Consider the following 18,667-nt stretch of genomic DNA (forward strand, 5'->3'; position numbering starts at 1 on the left):
CTCAGTAATGAGAATGGCCAAGTATTGAAAACGACTTTTAAAATAAATCACATGATAGCAAATATCATACACGACTAGAATAAGTAGCGCAAAATTATGTGTGTTTGGATTTTTGAGCCCCCCCCCCCCCTTCTAATTCACGTTTTTATCAGATAAGTCAGGGTTTGAAAAATCTGATATCCATTTGAGTCTGTCTTCTAATTGAATAATCCTGACCGGAGCCCAAAACGTGAAAATTCGATTTTCCGCCACTGACTAGCGTACTCCGTAACTTGAGAGTGGGGGAGGGGGGGGGGGCAAAATTGCTAGTTAACTGTTAAGATGTTGCTAAAAGGTAAACGACCAGTATCTATGAGAATTCATAAAAAACTTGTTCGTTCATGAAATAAAAAGGGGATTTTACAATGAGTCACTTTTACATTATCCCATGAAATTTTACATTTTAAAACCTATGTGAAGCATCTACGAAATCACTTATGGTGTTGGCAAGCAAAAAATGAAACATTGATACATTGTTTAGATACGCAATAGAAACCTATTCTTTTTCAATTGATGTCAGTTCATAATTTTTATGTTAAGCGGGTGACTGTCGGACACAGAAAGCATAGATTTAGCAAGATCATGAGATCATGGGTAAGAACATCTTGCGATTTATCATTCTCGCGGTGACTTGCGGTAATCAATTAGATTGGCTGCATCCAGATGGTCAGAGCAAGCGTATTGGCTTTTATCCTGCAGACCGAATTTGATTACTCGATTGAAATATAACATAAAACTCCTGCCAGGCCGCCTTAATACGAAATAAGTTAGAATTTGATGAACAATGAGAATTCCTTGTGAGGTACGAATGGCTGGACGTAATCAATGCAAGTACTTCTTCAATAGCAGAGAGAAATAGCGACAAGCGTGGGCAAGATTTCTGTCAGGGTGCTGTTCTGTGCAGGTGAATGCAATTGATGATTGTTATCGTAAATCTTGCAATAAGAAATATTTTATTACAAGCAGAAAGTAGCGTTAAATGATTATTTATTCTCTACTTATTGTCCATTTTGATTTGTTTTGATGAGTGAAATGCCGGAATCTGATTTTAGTATTGAGTTTAGTTCAAAGAAAACTAGACACGTTTGAAAAATTCTGAGCTTAGTTCGAAGGCAACTTCAAGATATAGATGCAGTGCTACAAGATTAATCGAATCAAAAAGTCTCGCGTTTTAATTTTATCTTGCTGTTTAACTAAACTGTTTTCTTTAAGTCTATTATTTTTAGTTGGTACCACTTTTAGATGTCAAGACACAGGAGAATGTTTTTCTGTTTATACAGACATCTTGCATGCTATAGACGTCTTCATTCTCAAGTTAATACGAAGATTTATATCCTTTGGTTTGAGAAGATCTACTTGACTTAACTGTAAATTTGAAAACTACTATAGTCTGTGTGTGATATTGTTGTAAGGTGTGTCAAAAATCAATGCAAGTCAGTTCTTAAACAGACTACTAGAGAACCGAACGGTTCTTCTTCGTCGGTGTAGAGTGTTAGTAGTATCTCCTTTTCTATGAGCTGTTTATTCACGACTAGCATGACGTCATCGTTAAAAGTCCAAACCAAGCATCGAACTTTCAAGGTAAACAAAACAGAGAGCCCCAAGGCTGAATATACATTACAATGTGGTATTCGTACGTTTGATCTGGCACTATATTTTATTTGGGGTTGGACAGACGATCGTTTTATAATTGTCTGATTTATGATTGTATAAATGCCGTGAGACAGGTAATAAGAGAAAGAGTACAGATAAAATGTAGGTATGTAAGATAAAATTTTGAAAAAAATGATAACGCTACAAGAAACTTTTAAGAAACAGGTTTTCTAGATCTGTACAGACTTTTCTTTGAAAGAAGCAAATTTTTTCAATCAACTGAAACGCAGCTTAAATTTTGGCCTTATTTGTTTACAAAACGATATCCAAACATGCCAACAAATGATGCATTACACAGCAGCCAAAAGGTTTGTATGGAATTATTTAGTATTTCTTAGAAGGTGACCGAGTGAAGCCAGTTAACATAGGCAAAACAGTTAGGTCTTAGAATTTCAATAGTTTGTAACAGGCAAGGCATCATTTATATCTAGTTCGATAACACTTGGCATAGAAATTCTTGCTAAAACTTTCTTTGCAGTTGCAAAATATGCAGAACTTGGTTGTAGATATGCAACTAACGTTAAAATGTGCTGAGAAAATCATTCAATGAAAACTCCATTTTTGACACGAGCCAGTACAAAAAGGTCGCTGATATCACGTGATATCACCCAATATTGCATATAAGCCAGTGCCTTAAGAGATTGATGCTAGCCACGAATCCAATTTAAGAAATTTAAGCTCAAGATGTTACTGCATGTCATATTATAAATAAGGCACCATTTCATTCTTTCCCTATTCAGTTTTAGATCTATCGATGTCATTTCACAGAATTTAATGTCAAGATACATAATGGGTATGAATACGAACCTCGATGTTTTCGTTTTGGTCATGATACTTCTAATTGGATCAACAACCTGTATGAGAAACATAAATATTGGTAAGTTAAAATTCCAAGTGATGTTTGCAAGTTAGATATTTTGACTATCAAGATATTAAGCCAATGGAAGTTGCATGTGAGCTACTACCAATATTTCAAACTTTCCCGGTATCTTAAGCAGTAAAGTGATCCATTAAAATGTGTCAGTTGTGTGTTGTACTTTTTCTGAGGTACTTTAAACTGTGGTGCTTTAAACTAAGTACCAAAATGAAACAAACTGCTTAGGATACCTTTGAAAGTCGACATTAAATTTACCTTTTTAAAATTTAGTGTTCTTGATTAATGTATTCTTGGTATTTATTTACTTTATATGGATGTCTTTGTTTCTGTGTTTCAATTCGAATTTGAGAAGCTTAATGAGAGAATTTTGTGTCATTGATTGCTTTCATGTTAAAATGTCGAAAGACATGTGGCAGATTTCTTTCTTGATACTTTCTTAGGATAAATAGCTTTAACTTTGCATACAAAAGTTTTCAATTACATGAGTATTCTTATGCATGTTTTGTCATGGCATGAAAAATAAGCACCTTCTACAAATGTGTCTTACATGTACTTGTGTTACATCTATATAGGTTCCATAGTATTTACATTACCTAATTTACGTTATATCTTTCACGAAGAATTACAGAACAGCTTCTTTATGTGATAATATCAAAGCATTTCAAAACCAATGTAGTACATTCTGAATTTTAATTGTCTGTCACTGCTTCGATCCAGTTTGTAGACTTAAGAGATTTTAGTGCTTTATCGAAAGATTTTTTGCAATAGCAACAGCAAAGTAACTCTTTTTCTACCAACACTGTTTTACTTCATCTGGCTATTTTGCAAGTTAATTTTTGTCATGCTCGGCCCTATGCACGTGTGATTAAAGCTTCGTGGGAGGGTAACATAGGTGATATGTCCCGTGACTGCTAATTTCGAAATCTATTTTGAAGCAAGAATTACTTTTTAGACTTCATTGAAAGTGTCGTAGAATCCTAGCAAACTTTGCCTATGCAATTTCAATAAGGTTTAGGTAAATTTCGTTCTCAGGACTGCTGGTGACGAGGCAAGACGTAGACTTGAACAGCTTGCAAAGCAGTATTGACGTCATCAATGCAACAAATGGCGTAATCCTCAATGTGACCAAATTCCCAATCAAAAGTGGATCGCTGCTGAAACATTGTAAGTAGCAAGCTCTAAAGTAGCCAGTTATCTCACTAAGGATGTATCTTATATATTCATTATTAGAATCGTTACTGCCTGAATAAATATCTAAAAACAAACTTTTTCTTGTACAACAATTTGGCCAAATTCGAATCAGAAACTCGATTGAAGGTTTTGTTAAAAACTGTAAAGGAAGTTGATTTTCACTATTGATGTATCTATCACGACGAGATTCTCATACTTTTGCAAGATTAATCTGGAATTTTATATTAAAAAAGGATCGAGATTTTTTAGCAGTACTAGTGTAGCAGTATCGAGATTATGGTACGCACATTGACATAATCTCATGGGAGCATACCATAGGCATGCTAGCTAGAAGAAATTACAGCTATATAGTACAAATGTTTCCTTTGCTTTTTCCAAAGCCGTACATCCTGGATTTGTTGACTTTGCACACATTCTACTCTCTTGATACCAAAATAGTTCAAACTGAATCTTCCATGTCACACAGATTGAAACAAGGAGAAACTTCTAGCTTTTTCTTGAGACTTGTGTCTTTTTATAGTTTATAATATTGCTGTCATTTAACTTTATAATTCATACTTGTTTCCAATTTGAAGAGCAATGGGAAACAGACATTGTTAAGCTTATTATTCGTATAATCCTTTTCACTAATCCTCAATTTTACAGCCATCAGATGCAATCAACTTACAGACGGGCTTTCTCATGTGGCCTTTATCTTGGAGCCATACAAAGTTGACCCAATTTCATGTGTAATGAGCGAAATATTAAACAAGCCCCATATCACACTGAATCATGAGCACAGGGCACAATGTAGAAATGTGATCAGTTTGAGGCCAGAACCAGAGCAGCTCAATCAAGCTCTCATTGCCATGATAAAAGAACATCAACCGAGAGAGGTTGCTGTTGTCATTGAAGGTAAGGATGTATTTCAACCCTAGCTGTTGCTGAAGACTCTGTGATGTATAAAGAGCAGTATAAAGGTTTATAACTAATCAGTAAATAACTGTCTATCATATTATGGTCTTTGATTCAACAGATTCTTATATGCTTTAAGGAGAATGAGAATAATCCTTTCTAGGTTGAGTATACTCAAATTCAATACCTGACGACTCTTATAGGTTTTCTCAGTTACCACGACAACATACTAATTGATATGAATGCACTCTACCTGAATAACATATGTAGCAGTCTTCTGTTCCATTAATAATATTAGTAATATTCTTTTGGATTATGTTTGTGAATGAGAATGTAGAAAAATGACAACAGTTGTTGGACGAAACAGTTTGTAATGGCATTTTTTTTCCAAAGCATGTTTTTAACATCAAAGGTTAATGCATAGTTTTGATGATTGAGCTATCAATGATAAATACAATGATGCTATTAGAAAAAGGATGCTACCATAAACCGGGATAATGAATTTTACATTGCAAGATAGAAATAAACAAAACTGAACGTAGAGGGAAATGCAAAAAATATTTCATGGATTTTAATAATCTAATTAAGCAGATAAAATATATCTTTCTAGGCAAAATCTGGTCTTGATAGGCTCATTTAATGGCACAAAATCGTTTTGAAAAAATAGGCTATAACAAAATATGAATTTTGACATATGGCTGCAATATTTTTGGTTGGTCTCGAACAAGTCACATAATGTTACATTGTCCTGATTCGTTCCATTACATTGCCCTTAAACGACCATTTAAAGAATGTTTACCAAGATATCATGACACTAAAGTCTTGCAGGGGACGTCTTTTTACCCATGATTCAATGTTTTAAGATATTACATAAAAAAAGTGTTCCTTCTAATCGACCTTTTTGTGTTGATCTATTATTCTTATTCTTCTCAACAGATGGACTAGGGGAAACAGCAGCAGACATTATGTCTCATGATCATTTGGTCAACAAGTTGTTCTTTCAAATCATTGGAACAGTGGATTTCACGCAGCCAATCACAATTGGAAGGATTGTTGATGATCTTAGAGCTTCTGGAATAACAAAAGTGCTCCTGGTCGTGCAAGGAGACAACGTCGAAGCATTAATGAGAGAGGTATTTGTGGGGTTGATCTCTTGCCGAAAAAGGGGCAATTTATATCTGCATATCGGTCGAAAGTACCGCGATAGGAAAAATTGCGCCATATTCCTACCCGCATTTGGGTATAAATGTCTGCTTACCTAAAGGCATTATCCGGCATTTGTACTCGGAGAAGTGTCAGACAAAAAGTATTTAAGTATGCTTTGTTTCTGCTTGTTTGCGCAAGCTTCAATTTCAAGTTTTCAAAGGCATATAAAGTTGAATTTCCATATACATATAAACGTTTTAGTTTGAACGGAAAAGTTTAAATGCTTTTGAACAAAATATAAAGCATCAAATATGCATCATGATAAAAGATTTCAGCTCTTAGGAAGATAGATGTTCTGCAAGAGCAATTGAAGGGATCTTGAAAAAGGGTTTTTCTCAGAATAAGACACAGATCTGTGATAAAATCCTATCAAAGTGACTGCATCTATATTAACGATGGTACGACTCCATAACTAGCCCACACTTCAGTATAGCTTCATTCAAGTCAAATTCACAAAGAAGAGAATTTTCTGACATATACACTAAGTTCCCTTTGGTAAAAACAAAGTCTGGCACTTAACAATAGACCTTTATGCTATGATATTGCAAAAGATTTTCCTTGCATTTGTCATCTATAATTACAACGTTATTTAAGTTCAGTGCGCAACAGACATAGGGCGGCAGGCCCGTCTAGACCGGGTGGCTTGAGGGGTGTGGTGCTGGAGCCCCCCAGTAAATTTCAAATTGTAATATTTTTCCTTTATAACATTATATTGAATGAAGAGGAATACAATGGACACCCCCCTCCCCCCAAACATGAATTTCGTTCCGACGGCACTGTAGGGTGGTAAAGATACCAGTATGTGCATCACAGCACAAACATGGCGGTAATGGTAAAACCTTATTGTTGGTGAAATTTAATTGTCAAAATTCATTTTAGGTTAGATTTCGTGGACTGAGCAGGGCCGATTTCAGCTGGTATTTACCCTACGCAGTGAGTTATTTCTCCATATTAAACATATTGAAACCAAAGAAAACCATGAACTTTGAAAATTCACGAGTTTGTGTGAAAATCTTCAGAAGCTTTCTAAACCCGCCTGTCGATCGAGCTATCCCCCGTCACTGTAGTCAAATGCATGCAACCGTTAACATTATTTTGCTTGTTATTTGGTTTAAAGAAAGGGGTTGCCTATTGGAACCACTTTCAAGAAACTCGCAGCAAACTTATCTGACAATCCTTTCAAGGTCGTTAACTGGCATTCATTCTAAAATATCAATCTGAGGGCACATGCCGCATTTCTATATCAGCTATAAGCGGCTAGAACCCTAACATGTGTTGACAAAAATCTCGCTTGCGTGTGTGAACTTAATGTATTTTTGCATTTTAAGATTGTTTTACGGATAGATTCTTTTAATGTTACATGTTAAAATATTTGCTCTTTAGAAATAATGAATTCTTGGGACTTTCTAACCCAGATTTTTAACAAAATTTTGTAGGATTTTAGCAAATTCAGAGAAAGAGCAATATTTGAAGGGGTCTATGGATTGCAATTGCCTGTAGACAACGATCTTCTTAATGAAACATACTGTGAGCTGCGGGACTTGGAGGCAATGCGTCTGTCGAACAGAAAGGCAAGGATATATAACTTAAAATATTCCACACTTTCAAAATGCAAGTTTGAAATGATCATGTTTAACGTGTTAATATACAGACTCATGACCTCTAGCTCTATAGTAGAAGGTTAGAGCAAACATGAAGTGCAAAACACGTGCACAAACAGGTTAGTGATGAATAAGAAATAGAAATTCTTGAACCAGGTTCTTATTTGGAACAGAGTATTATTTGGATATAGGCTACTTAATGGCAGCTCTTTTTTTCAATACGAGTTATAGAAAACACCCTAATGCTCCATGAAATGTCCTAGCCTGATGAAAGGCAGTTAAAACTTACAATGTGAAACGCACGTGATAATTGTTCTTCAGCGTAGCATAAGAATACAGGCTCAAGGTTTCAATTTCTTGGTAGGGGATAGATCCGTTGCTTCATGATGCGTTTGAAGTGATTGCAAATGCAGGAGAAGAATTCAAAATCAAGTGCTCACCAGCGAATAGGCAAAAGGACACAAGAAGGTGCAAGGTGAAGCGACAAGGTGACAAATGCAGTTCAATCGTGGATTTCATTAAAAGAGTAAGTTTTTGTAGGATATGTTTGGTTGGATTTAATTGCAGTAATAATGTAAATATCTAGGTCTCTATCAAGAACACTAATACAGTAGCAGTTGGCAGCGGATAAAAGAATCCTTTTTTAAAAACCTTCAGTTTATAGGGCAAATGTTTTTGCCCTATAGCAGAACGCATATATATCAATAAAATGATACGGCAAACACCTACAAATGTTGATTTTGTCCATTATTTAGCTTCTTAATGAATCAAAATTTTCCCGTAATATTAGATGCTTCTCTTGCAACAAGTGTGCAAGAATTTTGGATTTTTTTTTCAAAATCAGTTGAAATAAAGAGTAACTTGGCTTGATAACCGCATTTCTCTGCAAAACAGAAGTTTTCACGTGGCATTTAGTTTTCACGTGACATTTAGTTCCAAACACCTACTTTTGGTGGTTTCATGGCGATCTGCTATTTCCAAGGAAGTCTTCAAAATTTTTCCTTTTGGTGCATTATTTTGCTGCTTAATTTGGCAACGAATTCCGTCTACCTTCAGGTATTAGTCCAGCGAGGCATAACTGGTGACGTTAAATTTACTGTATCTGGATACAGAAATATTACTAATCTGAGCGTGAAGGAGATTTCAGACGGAGAGGAACTACAGGTATGTTTTCTTATCTCTTAAAGGCCAAGAGAGTCCAAAAGATGCAACAAAATAGTTTTTAGGACATTGAAATAAGGTTTTCGAACCATGGTCGATTTGTATGAACAAGATGCTCCCAGGAAGTCTTGAAATTTAATTCTAATTTAAACAGCAGGAAAATAACGTAAGAAAAAGAAATAAATCAGAGAGATTTTGTAAAATGAGTACACTGTAAGTGTATAAAGTGAACGTAAAGGTTGGGTTGATAAAAATTATTGGAAAAAGTACTTTTCAAGATGGTAGAGCATCGTTCACATTAGATACGTCAAATATTTATCGTAAAGTGTGATGACAACAATGTGAGCGATACTGTCTATTGAACAATTTATTTATACCATTCTGCATGAAACCTCAATATTTTTCAACGTCCTTTGTAAGGCCAGATTGTTTTAAATATTTGTTATCTTTTTCCAGCTCATAATGCTCGTGCGTTTAAAGACTCATTTTTTAGAATATATATTTTGAATATTTTCATTCATCTTTAAGCTTGGATCATGGTCTACCAACTGTGAAACTTTCATTTGGAATCCTGGAACGACTTACGCAGAGCAAAAGCAACAGGGACAGTGTCAGTCTGCTAAGACTGATGCAGGAGATGACGACAATCAGCTTATAGCATTTAAACCAAGAAAGCGAAGGCTCAAAGTTGTTACCTACATTGTAAGTCAAAGATTTATCTTTGTAGTTTATAAGTTTATTTAAATTCAAGTAAAGGCTGAAAAACGTATCCCCATCACTTTTAAACTGGATAGTGCAAGGCTATCTTTTACCTATTTTAGGGCAAAGAAACACTAAAAATTCCCATACTTGAACGAAAAAAGCCAAGTACACATTTGACGGCCATGTTTCATTAGAATGTTTTCCTATAATCAATCGCAGGAGATCCATTCAAGCAGAACCCTTCTTTCATATTTCCAGACCCGTCGAGTGGGGGGGGGGGAGGGGAACAATTGCCCCTGGTCTCATAAGCAAAGAGAGGCCAACTGGTAATCAAACTGTCAATGTTTTTTAATTAAAAGAGTTAATTTTAAATCATATCTGCAGTGGAAAAGTTCAACAAATATAATTCGAAAAGTAAATAAATAAAGTTATATACATGTCAAATCGATGTTAAGCGCGTTTGAGGTTTATGGCTTTGGGTAAGAAGAAGCCCAAACAATAGGCCTGTCGTTAAGCCCGGTGTTGCTCTCTGCGGTCAAAGTATATAAGCAAAACATGGGCTTCAAATGCCAGATCAATATTGTCAATAATTCATATTTCAATTCAGCAAACATTTGCCTAGCATGCTTTGCCTCATAGGAAGAGCCTTTCATGATGCTCTATAACGATTCAGTGAGAAAGGGTAACGACCAGTTCTATGGCTTCCTAAAAGATCTGCTGGATCGATTGAAAAATGATCTAGATTTTGAATACGTTCTACACGTTGTCAGTGACAATACGTATGGTGTGATACAAAAAGATGGATCTTGGAATGGTATGATAGGAGAACTTATTGACAAGGTAAGGATTCAATAGACCGAAGAAGCACTCACTGCTTGTATCTTCTTTCAAGGTTGTGTCTAACTAATGCAGATAGTTGTGGCCCAAAATGGTCAATATTTCATGACATTAGATTATAAAGAAAAATTCAAAAACTGAAAGCATTTATACCAGCCCTCGCACTTTAAAGCATAAATTACCAAAATTTATATTAAAGATACCTATATATTTTTACAATAGCAAAAAAAATTTTTAATCTATTGCGTGTTTCTATAATTTTTAAAGATGTTTATTTTGTTGGGCTGATTTAGTGTTTAGTGTTAGAAAAGGTCGATTATAGATTTTTTTTCAAACCATAATTTCTTTTTCAAACGTTATTCTTTTGTGCTTCTGATAGTCCATATAAAATTTGACATCATATAAACTTGACAGTATTTCAATTCAAAATGGACTACTTACTTTGCTTCAAATACAATAAAGAGGGTCACCAAGCGGAACCTTTTTCTAGAAAGCAGATATCGCCGCAGCCCCAATGACTATCACGTCTTCAAGACAACAAGTTGTTGAGTTCACCAAGCCCTACATGGATTTCTCGATGGCACTGATTATGGAAAAGCCGAAAGGAAAAACTCTTGATCTGTTTGCTTTCTTGAAGCCATTCCATCCAAACGTTTGGGTCTCTCTTATTGCAGTGGTAAATATATATCGAATTCTTTTATTGCATCATAAAGGACTTTTGCTAGCTTTCTTTGTCATGTGCAGAAAAAGTAGATGATTTTTGCGATTTTCACACAGCAAAAAAGAATAACATCCCCAATGAAATGTATCAGCCAATCTCGATTAATAAATTGAGCCATGTTTGTTTGGTCCTCTTTGTAGTTGCACTCTTGGCTAGACTGCAGTTTAGCGAACTACTTTTTTGTTTCCTGGTCGAAAGTTGAATTGAATCGCTACTATAACTGGATATGGAGTAAAACGAATCAATCTATCTATGATGAATTAACGGGGGTTTGGGGGCTACCGCCCCCAAGGCAGCTAAAAGAATCAAAGAGCGAAGTCATCCAAACTGGTTTTGAAACTGATGTATAAAACTGCAATTGTGCGAGAGTGGATCCTTAACTGGCTGAACATCTGAGATTCGAACTTTCGATTGTTTCAGAAACCTTGCTAGATCAAAAGGTCTATAATTCAATTCAAGTTCCGACCAGGGAACAAACTATGGGTCGCTAAAGTGCAGTCGTCCCTCACTCTTTTGACAAAAGACCATAACACTCTCTTGCTTTTTGCAATTCCGTTTAATTTTCGAGAAGAATTATTCATGCGCTATTGTAAAAAATTTTATACTTCTAGCAACTAGGAAAAAGATTGATCTCTAGGGCAAAAAAAAGAAAAAAAAGCGTAAACAAAAATCATATAGCCTTAAGTTTTACATAGTAACATAAAAAAATTGCTTGATAGATTCTCGAATAGATATATGTTCTAGGTTTCCTCGTGATGACGTGTAAAAAATTCACCCTAGATTACCCTATCTCTTATACAGGGACGTCAGAGCTAGGGGGAGCAATGTTCCCCAACTTTGATAAAAAGACCTATTCTTACAAAGTCTCTATTTTTCAAGTTTTTCTAGTTCTTAGAAGGACTTTTGGAAAATTGTCCAAACAATGTAACGTTTAATATTACCAATATGGCTAAATATGTCGATATCATTTAGAACGTAAACTTTCATTTTGAAACTGATTCAAATGAAGACCTTTATTTTTCTTTTTCAGACTTTAATAACGGCAGTTCTTATCTTTCTGATCGATAAATACAGTCTCCGTGGTTACAGGAGGTTTGCCTTGGAGGGCAAAGGTGATGCTAAAGGTGATGAGTTTAGACTTGGGAACAGCGTATGGTTTGTTGCATCGACTTTGCTTCAACAAGGTGCTGAGCTCACACCAATGTCCATACCTGGCAGAATCATGGGAGCTACGTTTTGGTTTTATGCACTCATAATGATTTCAACATATACTGCCAATTTGGCAGCAGTATTTGCAAGTATGATTTTCAACTTTTCAACTCTTGAGTTTATATTTGTAGCTAAAACAGCATTTCAAAACATTTTGATCAGACGCAAAAAGTTTCATACTACTTGAGAAATTGCAGCCTTTTCTAACTCTGCCCCAAACATTGAATTGCTACTGATATCCCTGCCCTTACGTCTATAGAATGAAGAAGCGTTGACATAGTACTCAATAGTACTCAAATCCTGCATACTCTAGGCTCCTACCTCTCTCTAATTAGAGCCAAAATTGTAATTTTGATGCCTTTAGAGGCTTGCAAAATGTGTATTTTTACCGTTTCATGCGTGAATTTAGGGGAATGTTTGAAATAATTTAGGCCTATGCATGTATTTTGCAAATGACCATTTCAAAAACGAAAGTGACAACTTGAAAATTTTAGCCACTAAAATCGAGAGCAAGATCAACTCTATTGAAGATTTGGCAGGCCAAGAAGAAATTCAGTATGGTGTGTTATCGTCTGGCACAACGTACGACTTCTTTCGTGAGTCGACGATCCCCTTATACAAGACAATGTTCCAAACTATGAATAAGCATAGTTCATATGGTAAGTCGACAACTTCAGCGGTGGCCCGTGTAAGAAAGGGCGGGTATGCATACCTAACAGACGGACCAGTACTGCAGTACAAACATCAAAGGAAACCATGCAATACATTTCTTATCAAGAATCTTTTGATGGCAAAGGGGTATGGCCTTGGGCTGCAGCTGAATTCTGAATGGACACAGCTGATTTCAGTCAGGATTTTAAAGGTAGCTTCTTGTAGTTTTACTTGTAGTGAATAAAAATTCATAGCACCACAAAGATGAAATGTTCTAATTCAATGTAATTTACCACTGTTCTAAAGTATAGAAATGCCACGTTGATTCCAAAGAATTAAGTCTATTCTTTTAATATCGAAGTTAATATCAAATGTTTTTTAACTTAAAAAACATTCTGATACAGAAAAATAAAAGGAATCAATGAAATTTGAAAATATTTTGATGAAGTAAAGGAAAAACGATCTTCAGTGGGCAAAACAACTGAAATTGTTTACTGTAATTTTTGGCAAATGGCAGAAGATTCATTGTTTAAATGTCCTGTGTTTAAACGAACAATTTCAGTCCTGGTTCGATAACCAGAGAAAAGCTATCAACAATTCTTCCAAAATATTCAGGGCCCTGTTGGTCCATCTTTTAGACTCCTCATTATTTTTAGGCTAAATTTTGTATTCTATCAAATCTTGTTCTAAATCTCTACGTTGGCAGCAGGAGCTGCGTCCGAACAATGCTTCCTTAGCATCATCAATGTTCACAAAATTGTTTACCTGATGGCAGAAGATTTTAGACACAGAGCCAAAATATATGCTTTCCTCCTCTAAGTACAGCATTTTAATGGTGACAAATCTCTTGACAGAAATGCTATGTGCACTTAAAAACAACAGACACATTTATGATTCTCACTTTTTGTAGCTGCAAAATCCCTCCCCAACACAACTTACTTGGAACATTTTCCTAGCATGAAAAATTTACTATTGGACCGTGAATTTGAAAATTGACGACGTCATAATTAAGAAGCTGTTAAGGGACTCTGAGTATTGAAATTCTCAAGCACTAAAAAGTGGAATACCCAGCATCGACATTAGTTTCTCAAACAATTATTGTAATTGAGAAGTTGTTTCTTTGTTATAGCTTAAAGAAGAAGGTTTTATTGAGCAACTGCGTCTCAAGTACTGGGATGAGAGATCCCAATGCGTTCCAGACGGTGCCAAAAAGAAGGGCACGCCAACATCCTTGGATCTTTACAGCATGGCTGGTGTTTACATTGTGTTGGCAGTTGGCACAGGCATTGCATTCATTGTTATGTTTCTCGAAAACAAAGCTACTTCGTGGCTACGTGGACGATGTTTTGGCTGCTTTGCAAAGGAGGAAGTATTCTTCAAGGTAAACCCATCCTTAATTGTGTCTAGTAAACTGATTGCGAGAATTGAACGTAGACTCTAACTTCAAAAAGCTCTCAGAATTCCTTCTTAACATTTTATGAGCCAGACAATAAGGCCCTAGACGCACCGAACAAAATTTCAGGAAGATTTTCTGACACACTTAATCTCTATTGTTCATTGAGAAAAGGGATTAAGCTTGTTAGTAAACAAATGTTGGTTTTCCAGTGCGGCCACCCAAATTGTCACTGAACCAAATTCACTAATCCCTCAATGACTCCGTCGTCCTACCCCAGAGCAGGACGAGCTCTGGAAAACGGAAATGATTAGCAATTAACGCATTTTTCTGGTGCCAGACAAAACCCAAAGTAAAATCGTTCTTTGTTTTAAACCACTTCACTATAACCAAACAGCAAACAACCATTTTACACACCAACTGCAGAGCGCGCGAATTTCGAAGCGGAAATCGGATTACCTTTTTCTAACTTGAAAAGTATACTCAATTTTCCACTTTGACAAAGATTACGAGTTTTATGTAAAAAATCGGTGCGTCCAGGGCCTATCTGTTATCGTTTACACATTCCACTTAAGAATTGCTAGTCTATTTTTGAACCAGAGAAAACAAAAGCTCGTCAACTCGTCACTGTCTTTTAACAGAATTCTCAAAGAGAAAAAGCAACAAATCAGGCCATGCTCACATACATGGACTTTCCTGACAACGGACAAAACGTCGCCATGAATAATGCTAGCAGTAAAAGGGTAGGTTTCGTTGACAATGATATCGTTTATGATTGCAATCACCTTGTGGTCTTTTCTTATATGCAGAAGTGCGTCAATGCCTGCATTTAAATTGAATACATACTATTTTGGTTGTTCATATGATACTTATATTCTTATAAGTCATTTAATCGAAACTGAGTTGGATGACCATTGACAATTGAACGCAGGCCAAAAACGTACTAGCCTGCGTAGTATCAGACCCCGTTTACACTGTGCCGTACAAAATTTAACCGATCTCCTTTATGGGACCCGTTGACACTTGGTCGACCAAGTTCAATTCAATTTTTTCTTGGGTTTACACTGGACCGGAACAGTTCACTCTCGTCCCCGAACAATTTTTGTCCAAATCTTATGCAATAAGTAGGTAGGACTCGTTTTGATAGACCATGTCTAGAATAAACGCAAGGTCTATTAGGGCCTACCAGGACAAACTTTATGCAGATAAAACTGATTTGGGTTTAATGTAAACGGGGTCTCATTCGTCTATGATTATTCAAACTATAGAATTTTACTTCATTTTTGCAGCAGCGACGCGAGCCTCATTCAGATTCGCCTAGATCGACAGAATCAGGTCGATACCATGACGTGGCAGCCAATTACAGACATACCAGGAATGCTCAGTTCTATCAACAAACACACGACCGAGAGTCCACGCTCTAAGAAACGCTCTGTATATCATCGCAAAGGTTGATCTCGTTCAGTTGATATTGAAGGGACTGAAAAAGCTATAGCTTCGTTTACAGAACATTGATCTTCGATAGATGTAACTTGAATTGGTAATTGGGTAATTGTAAAGGCAGACGTAGGAAGACTATCATTAAATGTTTATAGCCGGTAAAAGAATGATTCAGGCTCAAGTTCTAAGTCAAACTTAATCTAGCATCGCAATGTTGTGTAAGGTTAAGAAGACTTTAATAATTGCATCAAAACAATTTCAGAAATGCCTCTAAGTCTATCTACATTTATCTCAGAAATACATTTAAGTACGTACTGGTACTACACAGGGCGTAATAGACACTTTTTGTAGGGTTTTTTATAGCCAAACAAAAAGGAAAAGTGAGCAAAGAAAAATGTACCATTAAAACAGCCTTTTATGCAGTGAGATGGCTACATGACGCTTTAAATTCCCTGTTTCTCATTATCAATACCCAACAGTCAACCAAGTGCACGACAGGTTGTTTTCAGTAAGCCATGTTGAACGATCCTTGTGTATGCAATAAATTTTGTTTGAAAAATATTCTAGTAGGCTTCTAGCACCTTAGTGTTGATAATTTTGGCTTACTGTTGTCTCTTAACTGTTGAACGTATATTTAAAACATTAATTGAGAAAAAGACAAAGTTATATTCAAGATACTTACTGGAAAAAATATGCAAAAATATGATCATCCAAATTGTAGGCAGTTAATCTAAAACATCTTTTATTGCCATATCGTTTGCTTGCGAGCGCTTCCAGGCACATTTTACTTAGAAATAAGCAAAGGCAAAGCGAGTTTTCTGTCTATAATGGAAATGCAAATATTGGGTACGTGTCTATTAACATGAATATTGGAAGATGCAAGATTAGTGCCAGAAACTAAAGCAATTTCATCCTAAACAAGCACCAAACTTCTTACTTTAGGAGCACCACCATTTGGCTTTTAGAGAATTTTATGACTGAAAATTAATCAAGTTCAAGATAGTTATCCATAGATTTCTATTTCATAGGATCATCTATTTACAATTTTATATGAATCAGCTATAAACCTTCCCCATGTTTGACCCAAAAAGGACCAATCATAGAAATGAATCAAATTTATAGTTAACTTCTGGAGTGTTCCTGGCCCTCTAACTACGCCTTCCTTAACTACAAGATTATCTTATCTTTATTCCCGTCCCATTTTTAATTTTGCAATATCAGTGAACAATTTAATTTGAAATCAATGTTCGCAATTAAGCTAGCGTTGTGTGTGCTGTTTTATGAAACAGTACGTATTCTGCGAGCAAAATTTCCAAAAGTACTGAGCACCGTGACAAATAAATCTGGCTTTCAATTTGTAATAATATTGAAAAAGAATTTCTATTAGTGGCGTCGTATTATTGTTGTAAATTTTGTATTGAAGTTTCTTTGGTACATAAAATCATATACAATATTTAATCAAATATAGAGTTTAGTTGGCATTAAGTAACTAGATATGACTTGAATTTTAACACTTTGTTATTATTTACCTTGTCTCTTGAAAACAAATTTATGTCAAAGAATTGATGACGTAAGTCAGTGGGTACTTTAGTATCTCTGTCATGATAAAGGTAACAATGTGTACAATAGCCAGTCATTAAACAATTGGAGAAAATGACCTATGAGGGACGTTTCAAAAAGATATAGGCTGAGTTCAAAAATGGCAAAGCTCGTGATGTTGTAGATTGTATCTTGTATTTTTATTTGGATTTCGTTTGCACAAAAGCCTATCAAAAGTCTTCCTTAAGCCAAAAAGCAAAACCTCAAAAGGCAATAGCAAAATGCATTAGATATAAAGCATCATCTTGATGTGGTTGAAAAATTCTTGTTTTACCTTTTTCCAAGATTTCTGAGGTGGTAAAACATGATCAATTACCAAATTTGGGGCAAAAACACACCATAACTACATCAGAAAACAATCCTTAGTTACAATACTATGTAAGCGCTTTGTATCAATGCCTCTAGAAACCTATCAATTTTCACGAAGCTGCCTTACGAAATAATTCAGATAAATTTACAGGATTTGCAGTAGGTAATTGCTGCATTGACTAAAATAACTCGATCAATTTGCTCAATCAACCCTAAGCCTCCTATTGCTTGCTATAGAGCTTAATTACAAACTACACAAATAGTTCTAACTTTTTATGGAGCTTAATGATGTACAATCTTTGAAAGGAAGATAGCAGCAAAACTCCATGAATGCGTAACCAAGCCCCTCTAGATCTACCCTATGCTGGACCCATTCATGGCTCACCCAAGGGAGAATAATTCGTGCACCTTAGCGTTTTGGTGAAGTTCGCAACACTCCAGTGACCAACCTATTCTCCACCACTTAAAGAATGGAGTATGGCGTTTGGGTGACTTCTATGGCAAAAATTGACATAAGAAGAACACCAGGGGCTAACACCAAGGATGTATTTGAACGTAACAGCATACTACTTAGATAACATATTGAGGTCTGCGTCACTATTTCTGGATTGCGTGATTTTTAAGCATTTAGCAACGCCAATAACCTCAACAGAATACTTGGAAGAAACACTTTAGTACGTTTACAGTGCAAAGGTGTTACTAAGGAGTCTTAGGCGCTATTACAAAGCGATTGAGGAACGAAGGATGACTGTTGTGAATCTGGGAATTCCAGGATCATCTGGCAGCGCATATATTAAGATATGTCGGATACAAAATGTTAAGAATGCTACATACTCCTATCTATATAGTCAGATAAGAGTCAAACTCTATATTCAGCCTTGATATGTGACGCCAAACACCATAATTGATACAACTGTCGTTTACAATTGCGATGGGTGTTTGTTTAAAACCAAATAGCTGAAGAAACTGTGAAGCAGTGTTTAAAAACTGAAGAACTTGGCAAAAAACTTTCTTTTTCTAGTTTAGCAATTTTTGAGTTACCTGTATTGTTTATCACATGGCTCTCATTCCATCTTTGAAGGTTACGTGCTGTTTCCCCGGATGTCTTCAGAATTAAACACGTTCGCTTTGCAATTTTCAATTCTGAATCGAGCAGTTTCTGACAAATTTTGACCACAATCCTA

The 18,667-nt window shown here is 35.7% G+C and overlaps 1 protein-coding gene across 1 annotated transcript; it reads left to right on the forward strand.

The window, feature by feature from the left end:
* The first annotated feature begins 408 nt into the window (after positions 1-408).
* On the forward strand, positions 409-17,686 carry LOC135691996 (glutamate receptor 2-like). The gene is made up of 17 exons (XM_089112236.1): positions 409-943; positions 2,433-2,569; positions 3,602-3,733; positions 4,406-4,654; positions 5,591-5,787; positions 6,740-6,793; positions 7,297-7,431; positions 7,826-7,987; positions 8,518-8,625; positions 9,151-9,324; positions 9,964-10,164; positions 10,652-10,837; positions 11,913-12,180; positions 12,586-12,953; positions 13,872-14,123; positions 14,777-14,878; positions 15,425-17,686. Exons 2-17 carry the CDS (start codon positions 2,467-2,469, stop codon positions 15,557-15,559), a joined length of 2,826 nt encoding a protein of 941 aa, XP_088968362.1. The 5' UTR covers positions 409-943; positions 2,433-2,466; the 3' UTR covers positions 15,560-17,686.
* The last annotated feature ends 981 nt before the right edge of the window (positions 17,687-18,667 follow it).

The sequence above is a fragment of the Rhopilema esculentum genome, chromosome 13 (genome assembly GCF_057945365.1).
Source record: "Rhopilema esculentum isolate cy_ngs chromosome 13, ASM5794536v1, whole genome shotgun sequence".
Taxonomy (NCBI): domain Eukaryota; kingdom Metazoa; phylum Cnidaria; class Scyphozoa; order Rhizostomeae; family Rhizostomatidae; genus Rhopilema; species Rhopilema esculentum.